Source organism: Rhinolophus ferrumequinum, chromosome 6 (genome assembly GCF_004115265.2).
Source record: "Rhinolophus ferrumequinum isolate MPI-CBG mRhiFer1 chromosome 6, mRhiFer1_v1.p, whole genome shotgun sequence".
NCBI classification, from domain to species: domain Eukaryota; kingdom Metazoa; phylum Chordata; class Mammalia; order Chiroptera; family Rhinolophidae; genus Rhinolophus; species Rhinolophus ferrumequinum.
Genome location: NC_046289.1, coordinates 56,209,369 through 56,231,544, shown reverse-complemented (window position 1 = coordinate 56,231,544; position 22,176 = coordinate 56,209,369). Strand labels below are relative to the sequence as shown.

Here is a 22,176-nt window from a genome sequence, read left to right as displayed (position 1 = left end):
ACATCGTTACCTGAATAATTTCTACTCTTTCTTAAAAATTCAGTTCAGAAACCCCCATTTCTGGACAGTTTTGCCCAGTCTGAATTAGATCCCTTTGTTATGCCCTCCTACAGGTTATTTCTGTCCCTCTTCTGTTTAGAAAGCCAGGACTGTGTCTTGCTGATAATTGCTGATTGTCTTCTCCATTATCTGTTTTCACCTCATTAGAATCTGTAGTTTTTAATTGGCAGATAAATGCCTAGAATAAAGACTACATTTCCCAACCTACCATGTTGCTATTTGGTCATTGACTAAGTTCTGACAAATGAGGTGTTATCTGAAGATGAGGTATACAACAGTTCCTGGAAATTTTCCTTAATAAGTAGCTATGGTACTCTTTATGCTGTCAATGAAAAAAACCTGAATCTCTGAAAATTTTAGAAATAATTTTATTTGGGGTTTTCTGAGGACTATCAGCCAAGTACAGAGCTTCAAGGAGCCTTGAAACAGTGGTTCAACTTTAGAAAAGTGAGTAACATTTATATACACTTGTAACAGAGTGAAATGCTCAGTCTCTGACTCTATCTGGTTTGGACCTGTGTTGTTCCCATGGCCTTCAGGCTAATTACTCCTGCTTTAGACGTCATTAAAAGATTTGTGCTTGGGGCTTGAGTTTTTATAAAAACAGCCTGTCATATTTTCCCTTCCCTTGATATAAAAGAAGCCTGAACTCTACTTTCTTAAAATGGATTTGAGGATTAGGGCTCCCATCTTCTCAGCTAGTACCTTCTCGATCGATCAACGTTTCCTTAATCTCCAAACTCTGATGGTTTGAGTTTTGGCCTTTTGAAACATCAGGCACACAGAACTTTGAAAAAGTAACAGGCAGAGGAGTAAGCAAAGAAAAATACATGTGATGCATCAGAAGTTTCAATTAGGATACATATATTTCAATGATTAACAGTTCTACATCGTGTGGAAGGAATGTATAGGAAAGATAAGGTTGGGTCATTGTGATAAGGTGGGACTCAGGGAGTCTGGGAATAGGGTCTGGAAACAATTGTGCTGCTATGAAACTCCTTAAGGTGAATTTTTAGCAGGAAGCAGAAAGAACAGGCAGTTTTCTATAATCATTGAACTTTAGTATAGGTCACTTGAGCCCCGTGGTTTTCTCTTTAACAGTTACCAAAGTTAGGTATGGCCTGCTAAGCAATAAACAGACCATTCTATGCCTCTGGAGAAATAAATTAGTTTTGCTGACATGGTGCATGACAAAAATAAAATTCTAAATAGGGAGTAATAAGTTAATCCGGTCCTAGTAATAAGTTAATTCTGGTCTGAGAATATAATGAATAGTTAAAGAGAAAAACCACAGGCCTAAAATGGCATCACTTGCACTAAAAGCCCATGATACCAAGCCTAGATGTAATACCTCTTCTAATTGCAGTTTCAGCCTCTCTCAGAAACATAATCTTAGTCAACCAGTCTGGAATTTTCTAGTCAAGCACCAGGTAAGGTAATTTGTTACATGCGTCCTCTCTTTCCCTCCCACCCCTACCTATAGAAAAAAGAGGCAATCCGCATGATAAAACAGCAGCAGCAGCAACAACAAAACTCTTCCTGATGTCCAGGGCCCAAAATAATCCTTTCTTTTCTTTTGTTAATAGCTCCCTTGCCCCGCGCTTCTTCCTATAAAAATCTTCCGTTTTGTACAACCCCTTGGAGTTGCTAGATGGTACACTACCCAATTCATAAATCACTAAATAAAGCCAATTAGGTCTCCAAATTTACTCAGCTGAATTTTATTTTTTAACTCGGTGTTCTTCTGGTTGCTGAGAGAAAAATAAATTGTGCTAATAACCAGGCGCTATGTTATTGAGATCACCAAGTACTCTTAGGGATGGGCTAAGATGGGCAGAGGACGGGAACCCCTAACTCCACACCCCTAAAAAGAAGTAAGAGGGCACAGGAATCAGCAGTTCATCTTTGTATCCCCTTCTGTATGAAAGAATTCATATCTGGGGGCAGAAACAAGAAAGTTCAGGAGGGTCTGGCTCCAGTGGTTATGGTAGTGATAGTACGTATTTGCTTGTGGTGGTGGCAGCGGGAGTTGCCAACATGAATTAGGTATTAACAAAAAAACTGAAGTTCTTATTTGCCTTTAATTTTAATTGTGTTCTAAATGTTGCAAGCACATTTGTATAGGTATATTCCTGTGACCACGTATGAAGCAAAATTATAAAAACTGTTCATGGACAAGTGTTCAGGATATATTAAGATTTTATTGGGTTTTTTAAGGAATAGGGGTGGCCGATGGCTCAGTTGGTTAGAGTATGAGCTCTCAACAATGAGGTTGTTGGTTCAATTCCCACATGGGATGGTGGGCTGTGCCCCCTGCAATAAATATGGAAAACGGCAACTGGACTTGGAGCTGAGCTGCGCCCTCCACGACTAAATTGAAGGACAATGACTTGGAGCTGATGGGCCCTGGAGAAACACACTATTCCCCAATATTCTGCAATAATAACAAAAAGTAATTGCGTTTAAAAAAAAAGAATAGATTGTAAAAAGAAATAATTATCAGACAACAGATGAATGGATAAATAGATCGTGGTATACACTGTTAAGAGAAAGAGAGAGAGAGAGAGGGAGAGAGAGAGAGAGAGAGAGAGAGAGAGAGAGAGAGAGAGAGAGAGAGAAACAACTATCCAAAAAAGAGTCACTTGCTAAGTGATTTCACCAAACCAAAACTTAATAAACTAACCTAATTGCAGTTTCACCTTCTTCAAGGAGTGGAATTTTAAACCAATCAGTCTAGAATTTCCTGATCAACAGTAGTGAAGTAATCTGCCTGATAAAACCCCTGCTTTCCCCTAAGGGAAGGTGTCCTTGCCTGAAATAATCCACCCTTTTAATTTCTCAGTCCTACCCTCTTTCTGCCTATAAAACCTTACATTTTGTACAACTCATCATAGCACCCTATTAGTTGCTACATGAGACAATGCTTGATTCATGAATTACTTAATAAAGCCAATAAGATCTTGAAATTTACTCAGTTAAATTATGCTCTTTACCAATACATACAATACATACACACAATAGAATATTATTCAGCCAGAATGAAGAATGAAGTACTGATATATGCTATAACATGAATGAACCTCCAAAAAAGTATGCTCAGTGAAAGAAACTAGACATAAAAGGTTGCATATTGTATGATTCCATTTATACAAAATATCCAGAATAGGTAAATCCCTAGAGGCAGAAAAAAGATTGGTGGTTGCCAGGGGCTGGGGGGGGGAGGAAATGGGGAGTGAGTCTTTAATGGATACTGGGTCTCCTTCTGTGGTGATGATAATGTTTTGGAGCTAGATGTCCTTGAATTGTTCTCTTTAAAATGACTAATTTTATGTGATGTGAATTTCACCTCAATAAAATAAAGAAAGATTTTTTTGTTAATTAAAAAATCAAACTCTGTGTGTGTGTGTGTGTGTGTGTGTGTGTGTGTACAAAGAAAAAGATCTGGAAGGTATATAACAATTATTATGTCTAGTGGATAGAATTATGAACAAATTTAATTTTATCATTTTGCAGTTTCCAATTTTTCAACAATGAATACATATATATATATATATTGCTTTTATATTATGAAAACATAATGATTACAATTTTTAAACAAAGAGTGGCTTTTACGTGTATGAAGAGGTTTAATTATAAAACTAGGAAACCATGTTCATGTAATTTATTTCAGTTTTCCTGTGGCAGAATTAAATTTTAAGTACGAATATAAGGGGCTTATGGAATATACAGAGAGTGGCAAAAAAAATGTATACACATTTTAACAAAGGAAAAAACTGTATTAAAATCACACTGATGGTAACCACTTAGAGCACCTCTTGTAATCGCAGAAGTCAAACGTGGCTTGTATTCATCTTTTGTTAGCGATATATATCGAGTATTACAATTTTAATACAGTTTTTTCCTTTCTTAAAATGTGTATACACTTTTTTGGCAACCTCTGTATTTCACTATTTTTAAAATACAATAATTTTCACATACTGGTATACAAAATTTCAAATGTGAATGCAAATACCCTGTCTAAATTTGTTTTAAAATTAAGCATTTCAGTGGGTTCTATGTCATGCAGGGTGCCAATCCTTTGTATTGCATCTTATCTAAGATGTCACTGACTCTAAGACTACCATTATTTTATAGACCACAAAGAAAGAACAAAAACTGCCAATTAAACTATGACACATTGCTTTCTTACTACTAGGAATATTTAAATTTATTGAAAAATCTCTTGATTTTTATCAAATTTAGCTCTCTTGGGCATATATCAAAAAGAAAATTAAAGAAAGAAAGAAAAGAAAAAGAAAATATAAGCAAAATTCATCGGTGAAATTTCCTAAAACTTGCTCTTACACAGACTTCAACTCTACTGAATCCCTCTTCAACTCAGAATTGTCAATGTTGGGGTTTTCCACACCATATCATTCTCTGTGCCATCAAAAGCCCTAGTGTTGCAGAATTTCTACAATGGTGTTTCATTATTATGTCTGGTATTTTGTCCAAGCTTCTGATACCCATTCTAAAGAATTGATGCACATACATAGGCAACAACAACTATGGCATGATGGTTACCTGAGCAACAGTGGCAATAGGAAGCAAGAGGAACCTGGGGCTTTGGTTTGTTTATGTCAGTCCATTGACTAATACTGGGCTACTTGGAGAAGCATCACCCGGAAAGCCTGTTAAAATATAATATCATGCATCACATTCCTAGAGATTCTGATTGAATAGGCTGATGTAGGGTTTCCTGGTGTTTCTAATGAACTAAATCCCAAGTAGGAGGCAATGTAGCATAAAGACTAGTGAAACATGCTAGGTTCAAATCCTAGAGTTACCATTTGCTAATTTGGTGGTCCTGGGCACATCCACCATGCCACACCCTAGTTTTCTCATCTGTAAAATGGGGGTGACAGCAGCACCTATCTCAGGGGTTGTGAGAATTAAATAAGTTAATACATATGAAACACCTAAGACATTGCCTAGAGCAGAATAAGCGTTATATAAATGTTTCAGGTCAAATTGAATAATAATAACAAAAATAATAATTATTAAATTTCACCTAACAAATACATCCGTATCACTAAAGAGACACTATAAAACCTAGTGAGAGTATTAGTGAAAGTAATCAAAAGACCATTTATTGAATATTTACTATGAACCCAGGGCTTAAAAAGTGACATCTCCCTTTTGCCTCATGTGTTTGGAGAATTCAATGGAAATTTATAATAAAACTAAAATCTGTTTCCTGTCCTTCATTACACCAGCAGAAAAGGTGTCCATATCACTGTTCCCTCTCAGGCAAACACTGTATATCTTTTATAACGATAGAACTTCACTTAATAAAGCATGTGATTGAAATGTTTAATTTCAGTCTTCTTATGAGGGTCAGTCCCCACTACTGGATCTGTGCTGCTGGAGGGCAGGGATTTTGTTTTTAGCTTTGGATGGGGATTGTTTTGTTTTTGCTAACTTCTATGCTGTTTTATTTTTATTTTATCTTGCAGTGTTGCTCCTAAATTTACCTCGCAACCATCAAGGAGTACCCCTTTATTCAAGTTTGCCATGGTTGTGTAAACAACCCTCCGTTCCTTTTCTCCTTGTCTGTTGTGATATTATAAATGATTTTGTTTATCTGTTATATTTTTGTGCTAAGCAGTACTCCAATGTATGAATATAGTAATTTACATATTTTGTTGATGAACACATACTTTGTTGGAACAGACACCATTTTATTAATTTTCAGTGAGAAATGTGACAGGCTCGTGGCCCAGACATTGGACTCAATCTGACCAGCCTATTCTCTCCCTGTGGATTCATTCCATGGGAAGCTGAATCTTCAGAATGTGTCTATATCAGTCTGGAATCAGAACAAAGGGAGTTTGTCAGATGATTCAAACAGCCAACTCGCAACAGAAATAGTCTATCAGGAAGTTTGACATAAGGCTGGGTGAGTAAGGCTAATATTTGCCTTAGGGATTCTCCTCCGTTTCTCAACAGCTGATTCCAGACCCTTATGATTGACACATCCTCCATACACGTTAATAGTAATTTTAGGCATTTCCCTTCTTTAAGACTATGCTTTCACTATCTCAGTTGCTGGTATTTAGTTGAATTATCTGAAGTCCCCCACACTTCTTTCCATTCCCAGCTCTTGTGTGAAGGACTTCCCTGTTACCCTGACCTAAAGGATCACTTACAAGATTTATCCCACAGGGGTGGGTTAATGGTCCTGCCCGCATCTGGAGGAGTCATGTGGTGTCAGTCCCCCTCTCTGCCTTACTCTGAAAGTTTTGGAAAAAGACATTATAAAAGTTGTCAAATGTGTAGATGGTTAGGATAGCTGATGAGGGAGCTAACGTAATCAAAATCCAAAAAAAAAAAAATTGACAGATTTCATGACATGTGAAAGTTATATGCAGTTCAAATTTCAGTGTCCAAAAATAAAGATTTATTGGAACACATCCACACTCATTCATTTCTATATTGTCTATAGTTGCTTTGGCATTATCACAATACAATTGATTAGTTGCCACAAAGATTATATGCCCTGCAAAGCCTAAAATATTTACTATCTCTCCTTTTATGGAAAATATCAACCCCTGATGGAAGGCAGCAAGCCTTGCCAATATCTAAGGGAAGAATGTTCTGGCAAAGACATTGGAAGGAACAAAGGCCAGGACTGTGGTTGGCTTGTGTTCAAAGAACTGCACAGAAGACAGTGGGATTGGATGGCAGTGAGCAAGAAGGAGAGTAGTAGAAAATGGTACGAAGCGAGATCAGAAAGGAAACTATGGGCCAGATCGTCTTGGGGTCAGGATTTTAAGTGAGGTGGGAAGCCATTTAAGAAGTTTGAAAACGGAATAACATGAGCTGACAGCTAGCTGTGTAATATACTGAAGGGCAGGGTTTCTTAACTTATATATTATGAATAGAAAAAAAAACTTTATTGTCACTAAGTTTAGGCTGCAATTTAACATTTACTTCAATTATGAATATAGCCAACAAAACACAGTAATTTTGTTATCAACAGAAACCACAAATATTTTCATATATCACAGTTGCTGCAGTTATCTTGAAATACTATTTATTAATATCTCTACTTAGTAATTGTTACTACACCTTCTACTGTATCTTATTTAATTCATTAATAAAGTATATGGATATATATTACTATATTATATATCTATATTATACATATCCATGCAATACATACATATTACTATATCACAAATTTGTTTAGATATTTTAGTGTTAACTGTATGTCAGTGTAATTGTTTTTGTTTAATGCAATGTATTTTATTTTATGTATTTAAAAACATCCTTCTGGATTCCATATGCTTGACAGTCTGCTAAAGAGGACCAGGGCCCAAGAAAGGCTAGGAATGGAAGCAGAGGGAAGCATTAGAAGGACTTAATTAGAGAAGAGCGGCGTAGGTGGGTTCAAGATAGCTATTTTAATCTGCCTGGCACATAGTAAGCACTAAATATATGTAAATTATTATTGCTATTATTAACATTTTGATGTATGTCCTTGTGGTGTTTTAGCTGTGTGTGATATATGCTACTTTGTGATCTGCATTTTTTTTTCACTAAAAAATACATTGGATCCTTGAATAAGATGGGTTTGAAGTATGCAGGTCAACTTATATGAGGATTTTTTTCAATAAATATACAGTTGGCCTGCCGTATTTCTGGTTTTCTCATCTGAGGATTCAATCATCCACAGATCACAACAGTATTTTCAATCCACGGTTGGGAATCCTTGGATGTAGAGAGTGGACTATCTGCATTGTTCTGTGCCATTTTATATAAGAGACTTGAGTATGAGGGGATCTTGATATCTACAGAGGGTCTGTAACCAATCCACTGCAGATATCAAGGGACGACTGTAGTTAAGTTTTGGGGGAATCAAAAATTACATTCAGATTTTCAACTTCATGGAATTGGCACCCCTAATACGCATGTTGTTCAAGGGTCAACTGTATATCTTGAACATCATTCCTTGTCACTACGCATTTTTAATGTCACTTTAATGGTCAAAAAGCAATTAATTTTAGAGATGTATCATTGTTTATTCAATTAATTCTTAATCATTGGACATTTACATTCTTGTTTTTCTTGTTATGAAAAAAACATAATAAACAGCAGCATTAAGTCTTAGCACATCCGTGATTATTTTCTTAGAATAGGTTCTAAAATTGGAATCAGGGTGTATGACTCAGTATACAAGATACATAATTCAGTCTCTTGAAGAGTTCCATTTCAGCTTCCCTCCTAGTTGAGATTTCATCTTTCTTCCTTGGCTCTCATATACATGAGCAACTCTGAGTTGAACCCTCCTGGTTCAACCCAAGTCCCAGGAGTTTCCCCAGATGTATACACACACACTGTTGGTCTCCATTCGATTCTGACTTTCTACATGGAATTAAAGCAACAGGAACCAAAGCTAAATTCTACTATCCACTCGGTGGCAGTATTTCCTAAATGTTGGGTAGAATATCTGGGAGGAAATAAGTAGCTTCTGTTATTTCAAGAGTACTTTCCATGTAAACCCAATCCCATAAAGTGATGTCCAATGTCACATGAATGAAAAGAGGCAGGATTGTTCAGGCACATACTTACTAGGTCAGTACAGTTATATGGTAATTTTAGAAGACTTCTTTGCGAGTTACTTCAACAAATAGCTTATAATGTTAATGTTTAAAAGTTTATAATGTTAATTTTTCTCATTAAAAATATCAGATTACAGAAATTTTTGAAATAGAGAAAAAAACATATATTTTTACTAACATAACCTGTTAATATATCATTATATTCCTTTCTCATCCGTTTTTCTTTAAGCATATTTTTATAGTTATAATTAAACTGTACATAAATTGACTTCTATACCAGAAAAAACAGACTTTAAAACAAAGGCTATAACAAGAGACAAAGAAGGACCCAGTAATTCCACTTCTGGGTATTTATCTGTAAAAACCCAAACACTAATTCAAAAAGACATATGCATTCACATATTCATTGAAACATTGTTTCAATAGCCAAGATATGGACTCAACCTAAGTTTCCATCAATAGATGAATAAATAAAGAAGATGTGATACATAGATACCATGGAACACTTCAGCTATAAAAAGAATGAAATCTTGCCATCTGCAGCAACATGGATTGACCTAGAGGGAGGGTATTATACTGAGTGAAATAAGTCAGACAAAGACAAGTACCATATGATTTCCCTTGTATGTGGAATCTAAAAAACAAAATGAATGAACAAACAAAACAGAAACAAACTCATAAATACATAGAACATTTTCATGGTTGCTTGTTTGGGGGCCAAGGGAGTGGGGTTCGGGGGAGGAGTGAAGGGATTAAGAAGTGCAAATTGGTAGTTACAAAATAATCATGGGGATATAAAGTAAAGTATAGGGAATATAGTCAATAATACTGTAATAACTTATGTATGGTGTTAGATGGAAACTAGATTTATCAGGGCAATCACTTCGTAAGTTACATAAATGTCTAATAACTATGTTGTACACCTGAAATTAATATAATATTGTGTGTCAACTGTAATTGAAAAATAAAAAATTGTTTTAAAAAAATCAACTTCTACTTTCCTCCTAGAAATAATCACATTGAAAAATTAATATATTGAAATAAAATATATTAAAATATTAAGAATACTTTTTAGGAGAAGTGGTTAGAGGTGATTATCCCAGGTAGTTAAAGTCATTTTTCCTTATTCTCTATCACATCACCCTATTTCGTCTAGGATTTCAACTTTCCTCGAACTTGGCTCACGTACACATGAACAACTGTCTGAGTTTAACCCTCCTGGTTCAACCCAAGCCCCCAAATTTTCCCCCGATGTACATACACACTTAAATGAGTTCCTTCACATATCACAATCCATAGATATCTAGGTTATATATTATATTTTATTGTGCTAGCTCGAATTCTCTAAAACAGGCTGCAGTGTAGTTATGTGTGGAAGGTTTATTGGGGCTATAAAGAGAGAAGAAAAAGAAGAGAAGGCGGCACTGAGCGAGGGAGAAGCTGGCTCCAATGTAGCTGCTACTATGGAGGCTTCAGCCGAGCCTTTCAGAGCTCTGGAGCTGGGATGGCTCTTAAGAGTTGTCTGAAATTGAGATAAGGGGGCTAGGCCTTTGTATGTCCACATGAGCTAGTCACTGGCCATGAGCCACCACGGAGAAGGGATGTAAACCTGGGCAAGGCCGTTCCCAGTGAAGTGGGGGTCATCTGGAAAGAGCAGTTTCCTCTACATTTACTGAGTTCTTGTTTGTGTCACCCTAAAACGGAAACGTCATTTTAGGAGGTTGGAATGGAGGCAAAAGCCTCGTGTGTCTTGTTTAGTGTATTTCCAGTATTTACTCATTGATATATAAATATAAACACAAATATAAACAACCCTTTGTTAGACTATTGAACGAATGGAGGCACAGAGAGTTTGAGGTATGTGTCAACGGGTTCCCAGATAGTGAGGGGTGGGGCTGGGCCTCCACATTTCTCGCTCCAGTGCTCATGATCTTAACTCTTTACCAGAACACACAGGGGTTCCTGTTCACACTTAGAGCTTTCAGAAAGAAGTAGAGACTCTAAAAATAAGAGATCCCAAGAGAAATCTGAAATGCAAAGGACAAAGTTAGGCCAGGCGAGTCCACTCAGATCCCCCACTTCCACCCTACAGACTGATCTTCTAATGCTATACTTATCATATTCTATAGAGAGAATAGAAGGAAAAGTCCATCTTTCCTATAACATGATAATTAAAACTTTTGTTTTGATTGCTGGGATAGTTAAAGCATCCAATTTCACACACACACACACACATACACACACACACACAGTAGTACTGCTATAGAATTATGCCCCATAAACACAGGGATTCTGATAAAACCTATTGTGTGAGATTCCTATAACAAAGAAGAAAAGACATATATTTAAAACTGTTTATGCAGCATTATCAAGTATATTCCTAAAAAGAGAGAGAGTTTCCATTTTGACCAGGCATGGAGAACTGAACCTTCCGTTTACAATTTTACACTTCTGATGATTAGAAGGATTTTCCATATACATGCTCAGGCTCCGTATGGCTCCTTTTACTTGTAACCTTTCTATGTCTTTATGTTTAAAGTACATATCTTGTGAGCAGCATGTTGTTGGGTTGTTTTTTTTCACCCAGTCTGATCATCTTTGTCTTTTAATTGAAGAATTTAGTCCATTTGCACGCTCTTCAGATTATTTTCTGCAGCAGCATTGATTGTCCCCAAGTTACTCCATCATCTAGGGCAATGGATTGTTGCCCCAGAGCCTCCAAAAGGAATGCAACTCTGTCAACATCTTAATTTTTGCCCACTGACCTACAGAATTGTAAAATAATTAATTTGTGACGTTTTAAGCCACTAAGTTTGTAGTAAATGTATTACAGTAGCAATAAGAAACTAATACACTGTACAACATTCAGTGTTGTCAATCTTTTAATTTTTACTAATTTGAAAGATCAAAATGATATTTTATGGTCACTTTACTTGCATCCTTGATTATTAGTTGTTTTAAACATTTTTTCCATATATTTATTGGATTTTCTTCCTATTTTTGAATTTCTGTTTGTGACCTTTGCCCATTTTTTTAGACTGTTTTATTTTGTTATTGATTTGTAAGAGCTTTTTATATGAGTATTATGGAAATTAATTTTGCAAGTGTTTTCCCCAGTTTTTCTGTTAACACTTTGCCATTTTTCAAAATATAAATTTTAGGTAGTTAATGTATCATCCTTTTCTTTTATGTTTTTTTATCTATAATGTTTAGAATAACATTTCTCTTCTCAAGATTACAAAAGTACTTACAATTTTTCATGTTTTTATATTTAAATCTTTGATCCATCTACAACTTATTTCAATGAAAGTGTTAGAAATATATTCATCACTTTAAAAAATTTCTAGACAATCATCTCAACATCATTTATGGATTAATTATCTTTTTCCCACTGAAATTTTATGTGTCAGGCACTATTATAGGGAGAGATAGATAAACATATATCTATCTGTATATATGATATATATACACACACATATGTATAGATATACATGTGTATATATGTATGTATATGTATGTATGTATACGTATGTATGTATATGTATATATGTATATGTATATGTATGTATATATACACACACATACATATATGTGTATATACATATATATGTATTTGGAAGAGATAAGGGGCAAGGAATAACGAAAAAGTAGAGCACATAGGGCTGGGAGTATAGGGGTGGTAGAAGTGGGTGCAAGTTTGAATAATTCATCTCTGAGAAGGTGACATTTGAGCTAAGGCTTGGAGAATGTGAGGGAATGAGCCATGTGGAGACTATTACAGGCAGAGGAGAAGGTCACTGTAAAGGTGCCAACACAAGGGCATGCCTGGTCTTGTCAGGAGCAGCAGAGGCCGGTGTAGCTAGAGCTTCGGGGCAGGGTCAGTGAGAGGATATGAGGTCAGAGCGGCCACAGAAGCCATATCATATTTTTGGGGGGAAGAGTAAGCAAAGAGGGAACTGCTGACTCCGCCTCTCTCCCCAACCCCATGGGTCAACTCACCCTCCACTTTGGGGAGAAGTAAGCACTCTCCCACAACTTCCTTCTATCCATGGTTACGTCTGATGAAAAGGGAAATTCAGTAATTACTCTTAGTTTCTCAGAATGCCTTGGTTTTATCTAATTGTATCTGTGCAGTGTCTAGCAAGAAATGCTGGCCTAATTCTCCAATGTCTGTAAAATGTTGGCATTCTAAGAGAAGAAAACTGAAATTGCACCACTAACGTGCAGGGGCATGGCCAGCTAAGTTATTTGAGGTCCCCATGGCAGCAGCATGCCTACAGGGATTGCTGGAGGACGGGCATGGGAGCACCAGAGCAAAGTTATTGATTTTCTGTTCCACTGAGGAAGATGTTGAATTGTATTGTCAGAATACCCTTGGAAGAAACAAGAGGAAAGAAAAACAGTCTCTCTTATTACTCTCTCCATTTGTGAGCAGTGAATTTAAAATACTAAACCTTTTCATAAGGCTTTTTATTATGAAACATTTCAAGCAAATGCCAAACTTGAGAGGAGAGTATATTAATACCCAGATTTAATAATTGTCAATTAATAGCCAGTCTTACTTTTTCTATTTACCTTAACTACATATATTTCTTCTGGGGTTACAGTATATTTCAGTCATCAATATGTGTTGAGCACTTACTAGACACTGTTCTAAATGCTTGAAATACAGCAATGAAGAAAGTATATAGACAAAATCCCTGTGCACAAAAATCTCAGTCTAGTTAGGGGAGAGAGATAAAAATAAAATCAATAAGTGAATTGTATGGTATGATAGGTGATAAGTGCAATGGAGAAATATAAGGCGGGGAGGGGAGGGAGAGTGCTGGGGCAGAGGTCACAACTTTAAATAAGGGGGTCAGGGGACATGTGATGAACGTGGGAATACACTGCTCAGATTTCACTTCAGGACTGAAGACTTATTTCCCCAGCTGCTGAAAAGAACCCCCTCATCCACGGTTATGATTTCTTCCTGGAAAAGCCTACACCCAGTGACTAATCTGTGCAGGAGTAAAAATGCCTATACCTCTCGCCCCAACTCGGGACAATTCTGAAGGGTCATCCCATCTTTAGAATTCCTTGTAGGATTGGCTAAAGCTTCCATTGAAACTATGTTGCAGCTCAACTTCCCTCTCTGCCAAATCCTGCATCTTTCCCATTCTTTCCCTTCCATAGTCGTTGGTTCAAGAGCATAAACTTCCTGCATGATAATCTCCATTTCAGGGTCTGCTTCCCAGGGAACCCAGCCTGAGACAGTAGGCCTGTCTCCCTAAGAACATGACTTCTTAGTAGAGACATGTATGTAAAGGACTGAGCCCTGAGAATAAGGCTTTCCAGTGGAGACTCACACTGACAGTGACTAAGAGCTGTTTATGGCACTGCAAGAGCTGTCCTGGCACTGAGAGACTGTCATGAACTTCCCATGTGGGACAGCCATAATAGTCTCAGCATTTGAGGACCAAAGGTAAACAGGCAACCCTCTGACACTTTATTGATTTAAGCAAACAATAGATTTCCAGATGCTGTAAGAAGGGCTGAAAAATGAAAGATGAGTAAGACAAGAGCCTTTCCCTGGAGGAGTTCACAGTTTAGTGGGATAGATAGCTAGATATGTAAGCAGATAATTAGTGAGAGATACAATTTTATGTGTAAAACATTTTCTTAGCGAAAACACACACCAAAAGAACATATACCAAAAGTTAGTAGTGGTTATCTCTATAAGATGAGTTTTCCTTTTTTCCTTATCTGTACTTTCAGAAATGTTCCTTCAATGTATATTTATTATTTTTGAAATGAGAAGAAAAGAAGTATGCACAAAAAGCTGCACAATGGAATACATGCTATATTGGAAGTATGCACAGTGTTCTGAGGAAGTAACTAACTTCTCTGGGAAAGTCAAAGAAAACCTGGCAACGTGTCTCTCACATGCCAACCAAATGCAATGCATGGCCTTGTTTGGATCCTGATCCAAGCAAACCAACTGTAAAAATATTTATAAGGCAAGTGAGGAAATTTGAACTCTGACTGGATATTTGATCCTAAGGTAGTATTATTATTTTGAATTATGATAAAGTTGGGAAAAAAGAATCCTTATCTTTTAGGTAAACATACTGACATACATATGGTTGAACTGATATGAAGTCTGGTACTTCTATGGGTAAACAATCCATTGGGGGTGAAAAGTGGTGGGAATATAATATAAAAAGAATGGTCATGAATTAATGATTGTTGAAGTTGGGTAATGAACTCATGGAAGTACATTTCAATATTTTTTCTACTTTTGTGTTGTTTGAAATTTTCTATAATAAAGTTGCAACAACAATTAATATAACAGTATCTTCTATAATAAATAAAAACATCCTTTTGGGGACAGAGCCCCAGAAAGCAGTTTCCAGGCTCTCGGCCTCATGTGGAAAGGTGCTGGCTCAGGTAGTAGATGGCCATCAGCTGTGGCTGGTTGGCCGTCAGCTGTAACCATTGAGCCATTGGCCACTAATATAACTGCCGCGGCTATGGAGGGAAGTCGAGGAGAGAGGAGGAGACTGAAGGAGAGTGGAGGAGAGTTGGTCGGTTGGCAGCAAAGCGGACAGCAGGTCGCACGTCGTGTAAACCCAGCCTCCAGTGAGACCATAGTGGTATGACTTCCCTACCTATGGCTCCGTGGGTGTTCCTTTTTGGCCTAGCCATATCCTGCGTTCTTGTGTGGGGAGCGGGACCAGAGACCCTGTCTGACACCCCGCATGACAAATAAAGTTGCAACAACAATTAATATAACAGTATCTTCTATAATAAATAAAAACATCCTTCAAACATATCTTCAAGTCTCAGCTCAAAAGATATCTTCTCCACCAGTGAATGAGCACATGACAATCAAACACACAAACAGCATTCAACTCACTGTGCATTGTATGTTGTCTATTTCATGATCATCTGGTCTGTTTCAATGACACTTGCCTTACAATTCCAGCATATATTTTTTATATTATTCAACATTTATAGTGTGGCTACACACAATAATTAAATATTTTAATCTTTCTATTATTAAGAAAAGAGACATCTTCTCTTTGAAACCTTTCACGATCATTTCTTTCATTATTCGCACCCCACTGAACTCCTAAGATACAACAGGGGACCCATAACACACTCTAGTGCTTATTCGTTCACTTATATTTAAATGAGACCAATGTATAGCACATGAAACTTATTCAGTAAACAGTTGTGGTTGTTGTTCTAATTGTTGTAATCATAGTCCTTTCTTTCTAGGAGGTTATAAGACCAGCAGGGATTATGTTTTACTTGCCTTTGTACACCCAGAAGTTCTCTCAATACCTGGTACATTTCAACTGCTCAATAAACATGTGTTACATGAATGAGTGAATAAATAAAACTTAATATTACTCCATTCATAGACCCATGTTTTTGTTCAGCAAAAACATCCATAAGAATGAGGAATCTAAACTAATTCATGCCTTACAGTTACTCAGTGCTCCACTGCTCATTTGATAAGAAACATAACATGTTCCTAGATTTAGTATTCATTTAACATAGTCACTTTGAGTTCAAATGGAAGAAAAATGTCAAATATCTTTTTTATTTTGGGCAAGCAATGCAATGTGCTTAATAACCATCCTTTACCTTTGTTCCATCCTGAGCCTTTCCCAAACATATTGAGGCGAGAAGAGAGTCAGGAACAGGACAAAGAATGGAGCAAAGCTGAGGGGTTAGGTCAGTGATAGAGTGAGTCTCAGAATTGGTGAATGGCTTGTTCACATAATATTCAGCAATGTTTCTTAAAAGCTGAAAACATTTCATGAGTTATTTTTTAGGCTGTGTCAAAATATTCCTGGCATCAAAATTATTTGATCTAAACATATACCCATTTGCTCTCCACAATAACATTGTGAGGTAAACAGAGCCTACCATCTCTGTTTTAAAGAAGAGGAAACTAAGAAAATTCACACTTCACTCAGCTGGGATTTTAAATTTTGATTGAATTTTTTAATTTGGTATACTGGGATAATGATACTATGCTATCCTTGCCAAAAAACAACTATTTGTTTTGAAGTAGCTGTTCTATGAAAAGTATTCTTAAGATTCTTAAAGTAAATATTTGAGTGACTTCCAAACTCAAAAACCTCCAGAAAAAGGAAGATTTGTTTGTCGGCTTGTTTGTTTGTTTGTTTGTTTCAAGGTACTTGAATGACCAACTTGCTCTTTGAAAAGCAGGGGTGCAGAAATCAAAGGACCGATTGTGCTGAATCCTTCCCTTTGGTCATTATTCAGACTGGTTTCCAGTATGCCGCAGTCGGAAGGAAAGGGTCCAAGCTCTGTTTAAAAATCAGAGACCAAAGAGCTTGCTCAGCACTTTGCTCACATTAGTATTGCTTACTTTCATCATTTAAAAGTCGTTTGATAGCTCCTTTTATGCAATAATCTTAGGCTTCTGGGAATATTCTAAGAATATTCTCAAGCACCTCCTTGACCTAATTATGATGAAAGATGCTTTTCATTACTATACCCCCTCTTCAAGGTCTACTGGAACAGTCAAGTCTTTAGACATAACTGAATCCTGGGGAAGAATTTTACAGAAGTGCAACTGTTTCTTTTTGTTGTTGTTTTGTTTTCCTTTTTGGTGATGGTGATGGTGAAGGGAGAGCTTTACCCTTGGTGGGAAAGGCGAAATTTTAGAATGAAACTGGCCCTTGCTGTTGACCCACCCAGGACTGATGAGGATTTTCACTCTTAGGAGAACAGACAACGTATATTTTAGTTCTGTTTCAGTATCTACGAGAGGGAGAGTGTGTTGCAGTAATCTATTTGAAAGAATGTTCCTTGAATTACCCAATTCAAAAGACTCCATAGAACTCAATGAAACACAAATAGGAGCACCAAAGGATGCTTGCTATGTCAACGCAAAAGGCAGGGCTTTGCTAAGGATTACATCCACCTTTTAGGTACAGAGGGTGGGATGGAAAGAAGGGATTCTGGAACAGATATCCCAGAATAATCCCAAAGAAGAACACTTCACACAGGTTACCTAGCTTCCCTTTACAGGTACGCGGGCAGAGAAGGCATTTGGTCCTTGAGATAACGTTTACTTGGGAAATTAGAACAATGATGTCCAAGCTTACAGGAATCCAGGTGACCCTGAGCACAGAAGCAGCCTAGGACTGCGGCACAGAAAATACGCTAGCCGATACATTGCCCCTCCTCCTTCCATTCCCGGGGGATTGGAGTGGAGTTGGAGTCACTGACGCCATCCCTTCCCGCCTCTGGTTCGCAGGGAGCATGCGCCTCCTTCCTCATTTCCTCTTAAGGAGGGAGCGTGAGTAAGGCTACGCCCTAGCCTACCCGCGGCCGGCTCCGCGTCACAGGAACTTCAGCACCCACGGGGCGGACAGCGCTCTCCTCCACCTGAAGACCTGACTCCCGAGAGCCTTGAGCCTTTCTAATCCCATTACTCTAGAGCCGCGTCTAGCTTCGCCGGCAGCTGGGTCCCTACCACTCTTCCTCCCCGCACCCACTCTCCTAGCTCTTCCTGTTTTTGCTCCTCTCTTTCATTCATAACAAAAGCTACAGCTCCGGGAGCCGGCGCCAGGCTGTTTCTGAAGCCAAGAGTGGAAGAATGGGGTTCCTTTGGACCGGCTCTTGGATTCTGGTGTTGGTGCTTCACAGCAGTCCAATTCAAGCTTTCCCCAAACCGGGAGGCAGCCAAGGTACGTGGACACTTTCCTTCCAGCTCTTCTTTTATTTCGCCGCGAAAAGGTAAAGCTTGGCATAATCCATGAGCTGTAAATCACCTTGCCTGATTTTCTAATCAGATCATATCCATGCATATTGAGAGAGAAATCAGTTCGAATTTAGAGACAGATTCCCGCCCCCCTCACTTGTAACCTGGTTTGTTTTGAAAGATCTTATTTTGAAATTAGGAGGGGGTGGCTTTTCCGCCTAATAAAGAGGTTTGGTTGTGTGGTTTTTTTTCTTGTTGTCTTAAAATCTTTCTAAAATACTCTATTCATAAAATGTGCAGTATGTGACAAAAGAGCTTTTAATGTGATAATAATACTAATCCAAATTATACTCTGTCTAGGTGAAAACAGCTGGTAGACCAAGTGTTAAAGCTATGTATTAGATTTGTGGTCAGAAAAAAAAAAGTGTAATTCTATTAACTCAGGAAATACAGCAAGATAATAAGCAAGACAACATTATAATCATTATTATTGTATAATCTTTGTATAAATATATATATGTATATATATATTTGTTCCACACTCAAACAACAATATTTCTCCTAATATTTGTTTTTCTTTTATGAAGATTTTATTTAATAAGAGATATATTGTGTCTTTCCAATGTACAATTAAATTTATATTTGTGTTTTTATTCTAGACAAACCCCTACATAATAGAGAATTAAGTGCAGAAAGACCTTTGAATGAACAGGTGGGTCAAAAATAAAATTATAAACGCTATTTTATTTTAGTTATTATAACTTAATGTAATTATGCTATGACATTTTAGCCATTTTGAATTCACAAACTTCAGGAGATTAATAATAAATTGACAGAAATTAGGATGGGAAATATGATTTTGGTAATATCTATGTCTTGACAGTTATATAGAAAGTTCTGTGTAATACATAGAGCTGACTGCATAATAACCCAGTAAGCTCCACATTACATCCATTCTATTTTAAGATTACTTAATTTATCAGAGATTTACCTTTCATCAATATGATAGGAGACGGGAATTAATATTTATAGACCATCTGCCCTTTATTTTGTCTCATTTAACCCTTATGACATGCTTTGAGATAGAAATTATTATCTACATTTTACAAACAAGAAAACTAAATCCCGTGGAGATTAAATCATTTAGCTGTCATATTTGATAAGTGGTGGAGCAACTATTTAAAACCAGGTCTATCTCCTATTTGTTTCACAGATTGCTGAAGCAGAAGCAGACAAGATTAAAAAACCATACCCTCCAGGTAAAAAGAAACCATACTGATGTTAATTTAAATAATGTATGTTATGAGAATCTTAATTAAAATAGATGTTGTGGGGTTTGGGGCCTTTCTTCCAGAAAACAAGCCAGGTGAAAGCAATCATTCCTTTGTTGATAACTTGAAACTGCTAAAGGCAATAACAGAAAAGGAAAAAATTGAGAAAGAAAGGCAATCCATAAGAAGTTCCCCATATGATAATAAATTGAATGTGGAAGATGTTGATTCAACCAAGAATCGAAGACTGATTGATGATTATGATTCCACTAAGAGTGGACTGGATCATAAATTTCAAGGTAAATAAGGAAAAAGAACTTTTGCTACCTGTTTTCTCTAATTTGGAGTTTCCCATTATGGGTTAGAAGAAAGTCCCATATTTAAAAAAATGTCTCTTGTACACTCATAATCCTTTACTAGTCAGGTCCAAAATTAAGATAAAGTCCAAATTTACTGATAATATGCAAAGCCCCAACTCCCCAGAAGTCCAGATTTTATTTTCTCTTTAAAGTTTCCTTTACTAATGCTTTGGAAAAAAAATTTTTGATTTACTGTCTATATTTTATGTTACTGAATTCATTTTAACATTCCAATTTATTTTACAAGATCTTATTTTGACAAACAAAAATCATAATTCTCAAATAATTAAATCAACAAATACCCTCTTCTCAAAGGGTAATATGTCTATTATTCCCTTTCCAGTGTTCTCTTTCTAGCTATAGCCTTTCTCCCTAGGTCATTCTAACCTTTTCATAGTTTCAGTTACCATCGATATCCTGATGTCTCATATCACTAATACAGACTTTTCTGAGCTATAGACAGATTTTATATACATATATAAATACATATTTAGTGATATATATATATATATATATATATAGTGCCAAAAAATGTATACACATTTTAAGAAAGGAAAACTGTATTAAAATCGTAATACTCAATATATACCGATAACAAAAGACGAATACAAGTTGCCTTTGACTTCTGCAATTACAAGAGGTGCTCAAAGTGGTTACCATCAGCGTCCAGACACTTCTGATTACTGCGAACTACTGCTTGAGCAACGTTGACCAAAGTGTCCACTTGTGTACATTTTTTTTGGCACCCCCAGTATATATATATTCTGTCTACTTACTTAACATCTTGTCTTGGAAGTCTCAGAAGCACCTCAAACTTAACACATCCAAGATTAATCTCTGTACACCTTACAATTTAGCTTCGTAGTGTGTTCCTTCTCTAGGAAAGGCACTACCACTCACCCAATTTTTCAAGACAGAAATCTAGGAATTAAACTATTTCTCTCTTTCCTTACCTCTCAAATTCTATTCCTCCAGTCACATCAATTTTCTCTCCTGTATCTCTCAATTTTTTTCTCTATCTCTAATCACCACCATCTTTTTCCAAGCTCCAATCATGTCTCACTTGAACGCAGCAAAATCTTCTAATGGATCTTCCAGCATCCACTCTGCTCCTCTCCAACTCATTCTTAATGTAGCAGCCAGAGTGATCTTACCAACACGCAAATATGAGCATGTCACTCTTTTGCATAAAACCCATTAATGGATTCCCATTTCTCTTTGGATAAAAACCAAAATCCTTAACATGGCTTCCACAGTCCTGCATGGATTGGTTCCTATCTGCTTTTCTAGGTTTATCCAGCATACATGAGCTAATGGAAACCTTGTTCTCTTCCTTCATGGCACTTAATGCAGTTTGTAATTTTATATTCCTAAGTGTGATGACTTATGATTTATCTCTTTCTCCTAAACTAAACTGAAAACCTCACAAGAACAGAGACATTCTAGCCTGTGTCTGGATGCTCATGAATTCACTGCAAAGTTGATAAATGAATAATAAAAGAATACACGAGTGAATAAATGAACTATTGTACCTAGGCATTGAGGAAGAGAGCATGTTTTCCATTCTGAGGACTAGTGCTTAGAAGTGACTACAGATTTTCTTATATGTCCTTATTCTGCCCATGGCTACAAGAGAATGATGCTGATTCTCTCTGCCAGAAAACAACTACCAATTAAATTTGACTTTTATAGGATATTATAGCCTGAGGAGATTTCAAAAGTGTGTTGTGCATGTAATTGGGTAGGGGAGATGCTTTATATTTTGACACATTTCATATTACATCTCCTACTCAGGGAATTTGTTTTTTTATTCTTGAATTTGACTTTTAAACCTAAATTATTTGGATTAGAAATAGACACTGGGCATAGCTGCACACAAAACGGATTCAACCACTTTGACTGAACTGACCTTTTGATTTAATAAAATAAAAAAAAACAGTCTAATATCTGTTTGACTGAAATTTTGGTCAAACTAGTTGTACATACAGGCAGAGGCACATGTCTATTTGTGATCTGACCACTAACTTGAGCAACTGATTTTAAATTATTCAACATTTTGTTACCATCCCAAATGGGTTCTGAACTACCAAGTGCTAGTCCTGATGGCTCTAGGTTTTCCCTAGGAGTCATTTTAAGTCTACTTGTGATGGCAG

General features: G+C 36.7%; 1 protein-coding gene across 2 annotated transcripts in view; it reads left to right on the top strand.

The window, feature by feature from the left end:
• Positions 1–17,971: 17,971 nt before the first annotated feature.
• Positions 17,972–22,176, top strand: part of SCG3 (secretogranin III) — a 33,370-nt gene continuing 29,165 nt past the window's right edge. Inside the window, exons 1-4 of one of the 2 annotated variants that reach the window (XM_033109350.1) lie at positions 17,973–18,379; positions 19,053–19,105; positions 19,607–19,652; positions 19,748–19,963. In XM_033109350.1, the coding sequence (XP_032965241.1) occupies positions 18,289–18,379; positions 19,053–19,105; positions 19,607–19,652; positions 19,748–19,963 (406 nt within the window). In that variant the 5' untranslated portion in view covers positions 17,973–18,288. Of the gene's footprint in view, positions 18,380–19,052; positions 19,106–19,606; positions 19,653–19,747; positions 19,964–22,176 lie in introns of both variants that reach the window. The other variant, XM_033109352.1, reaches the window with a different exon arrangement.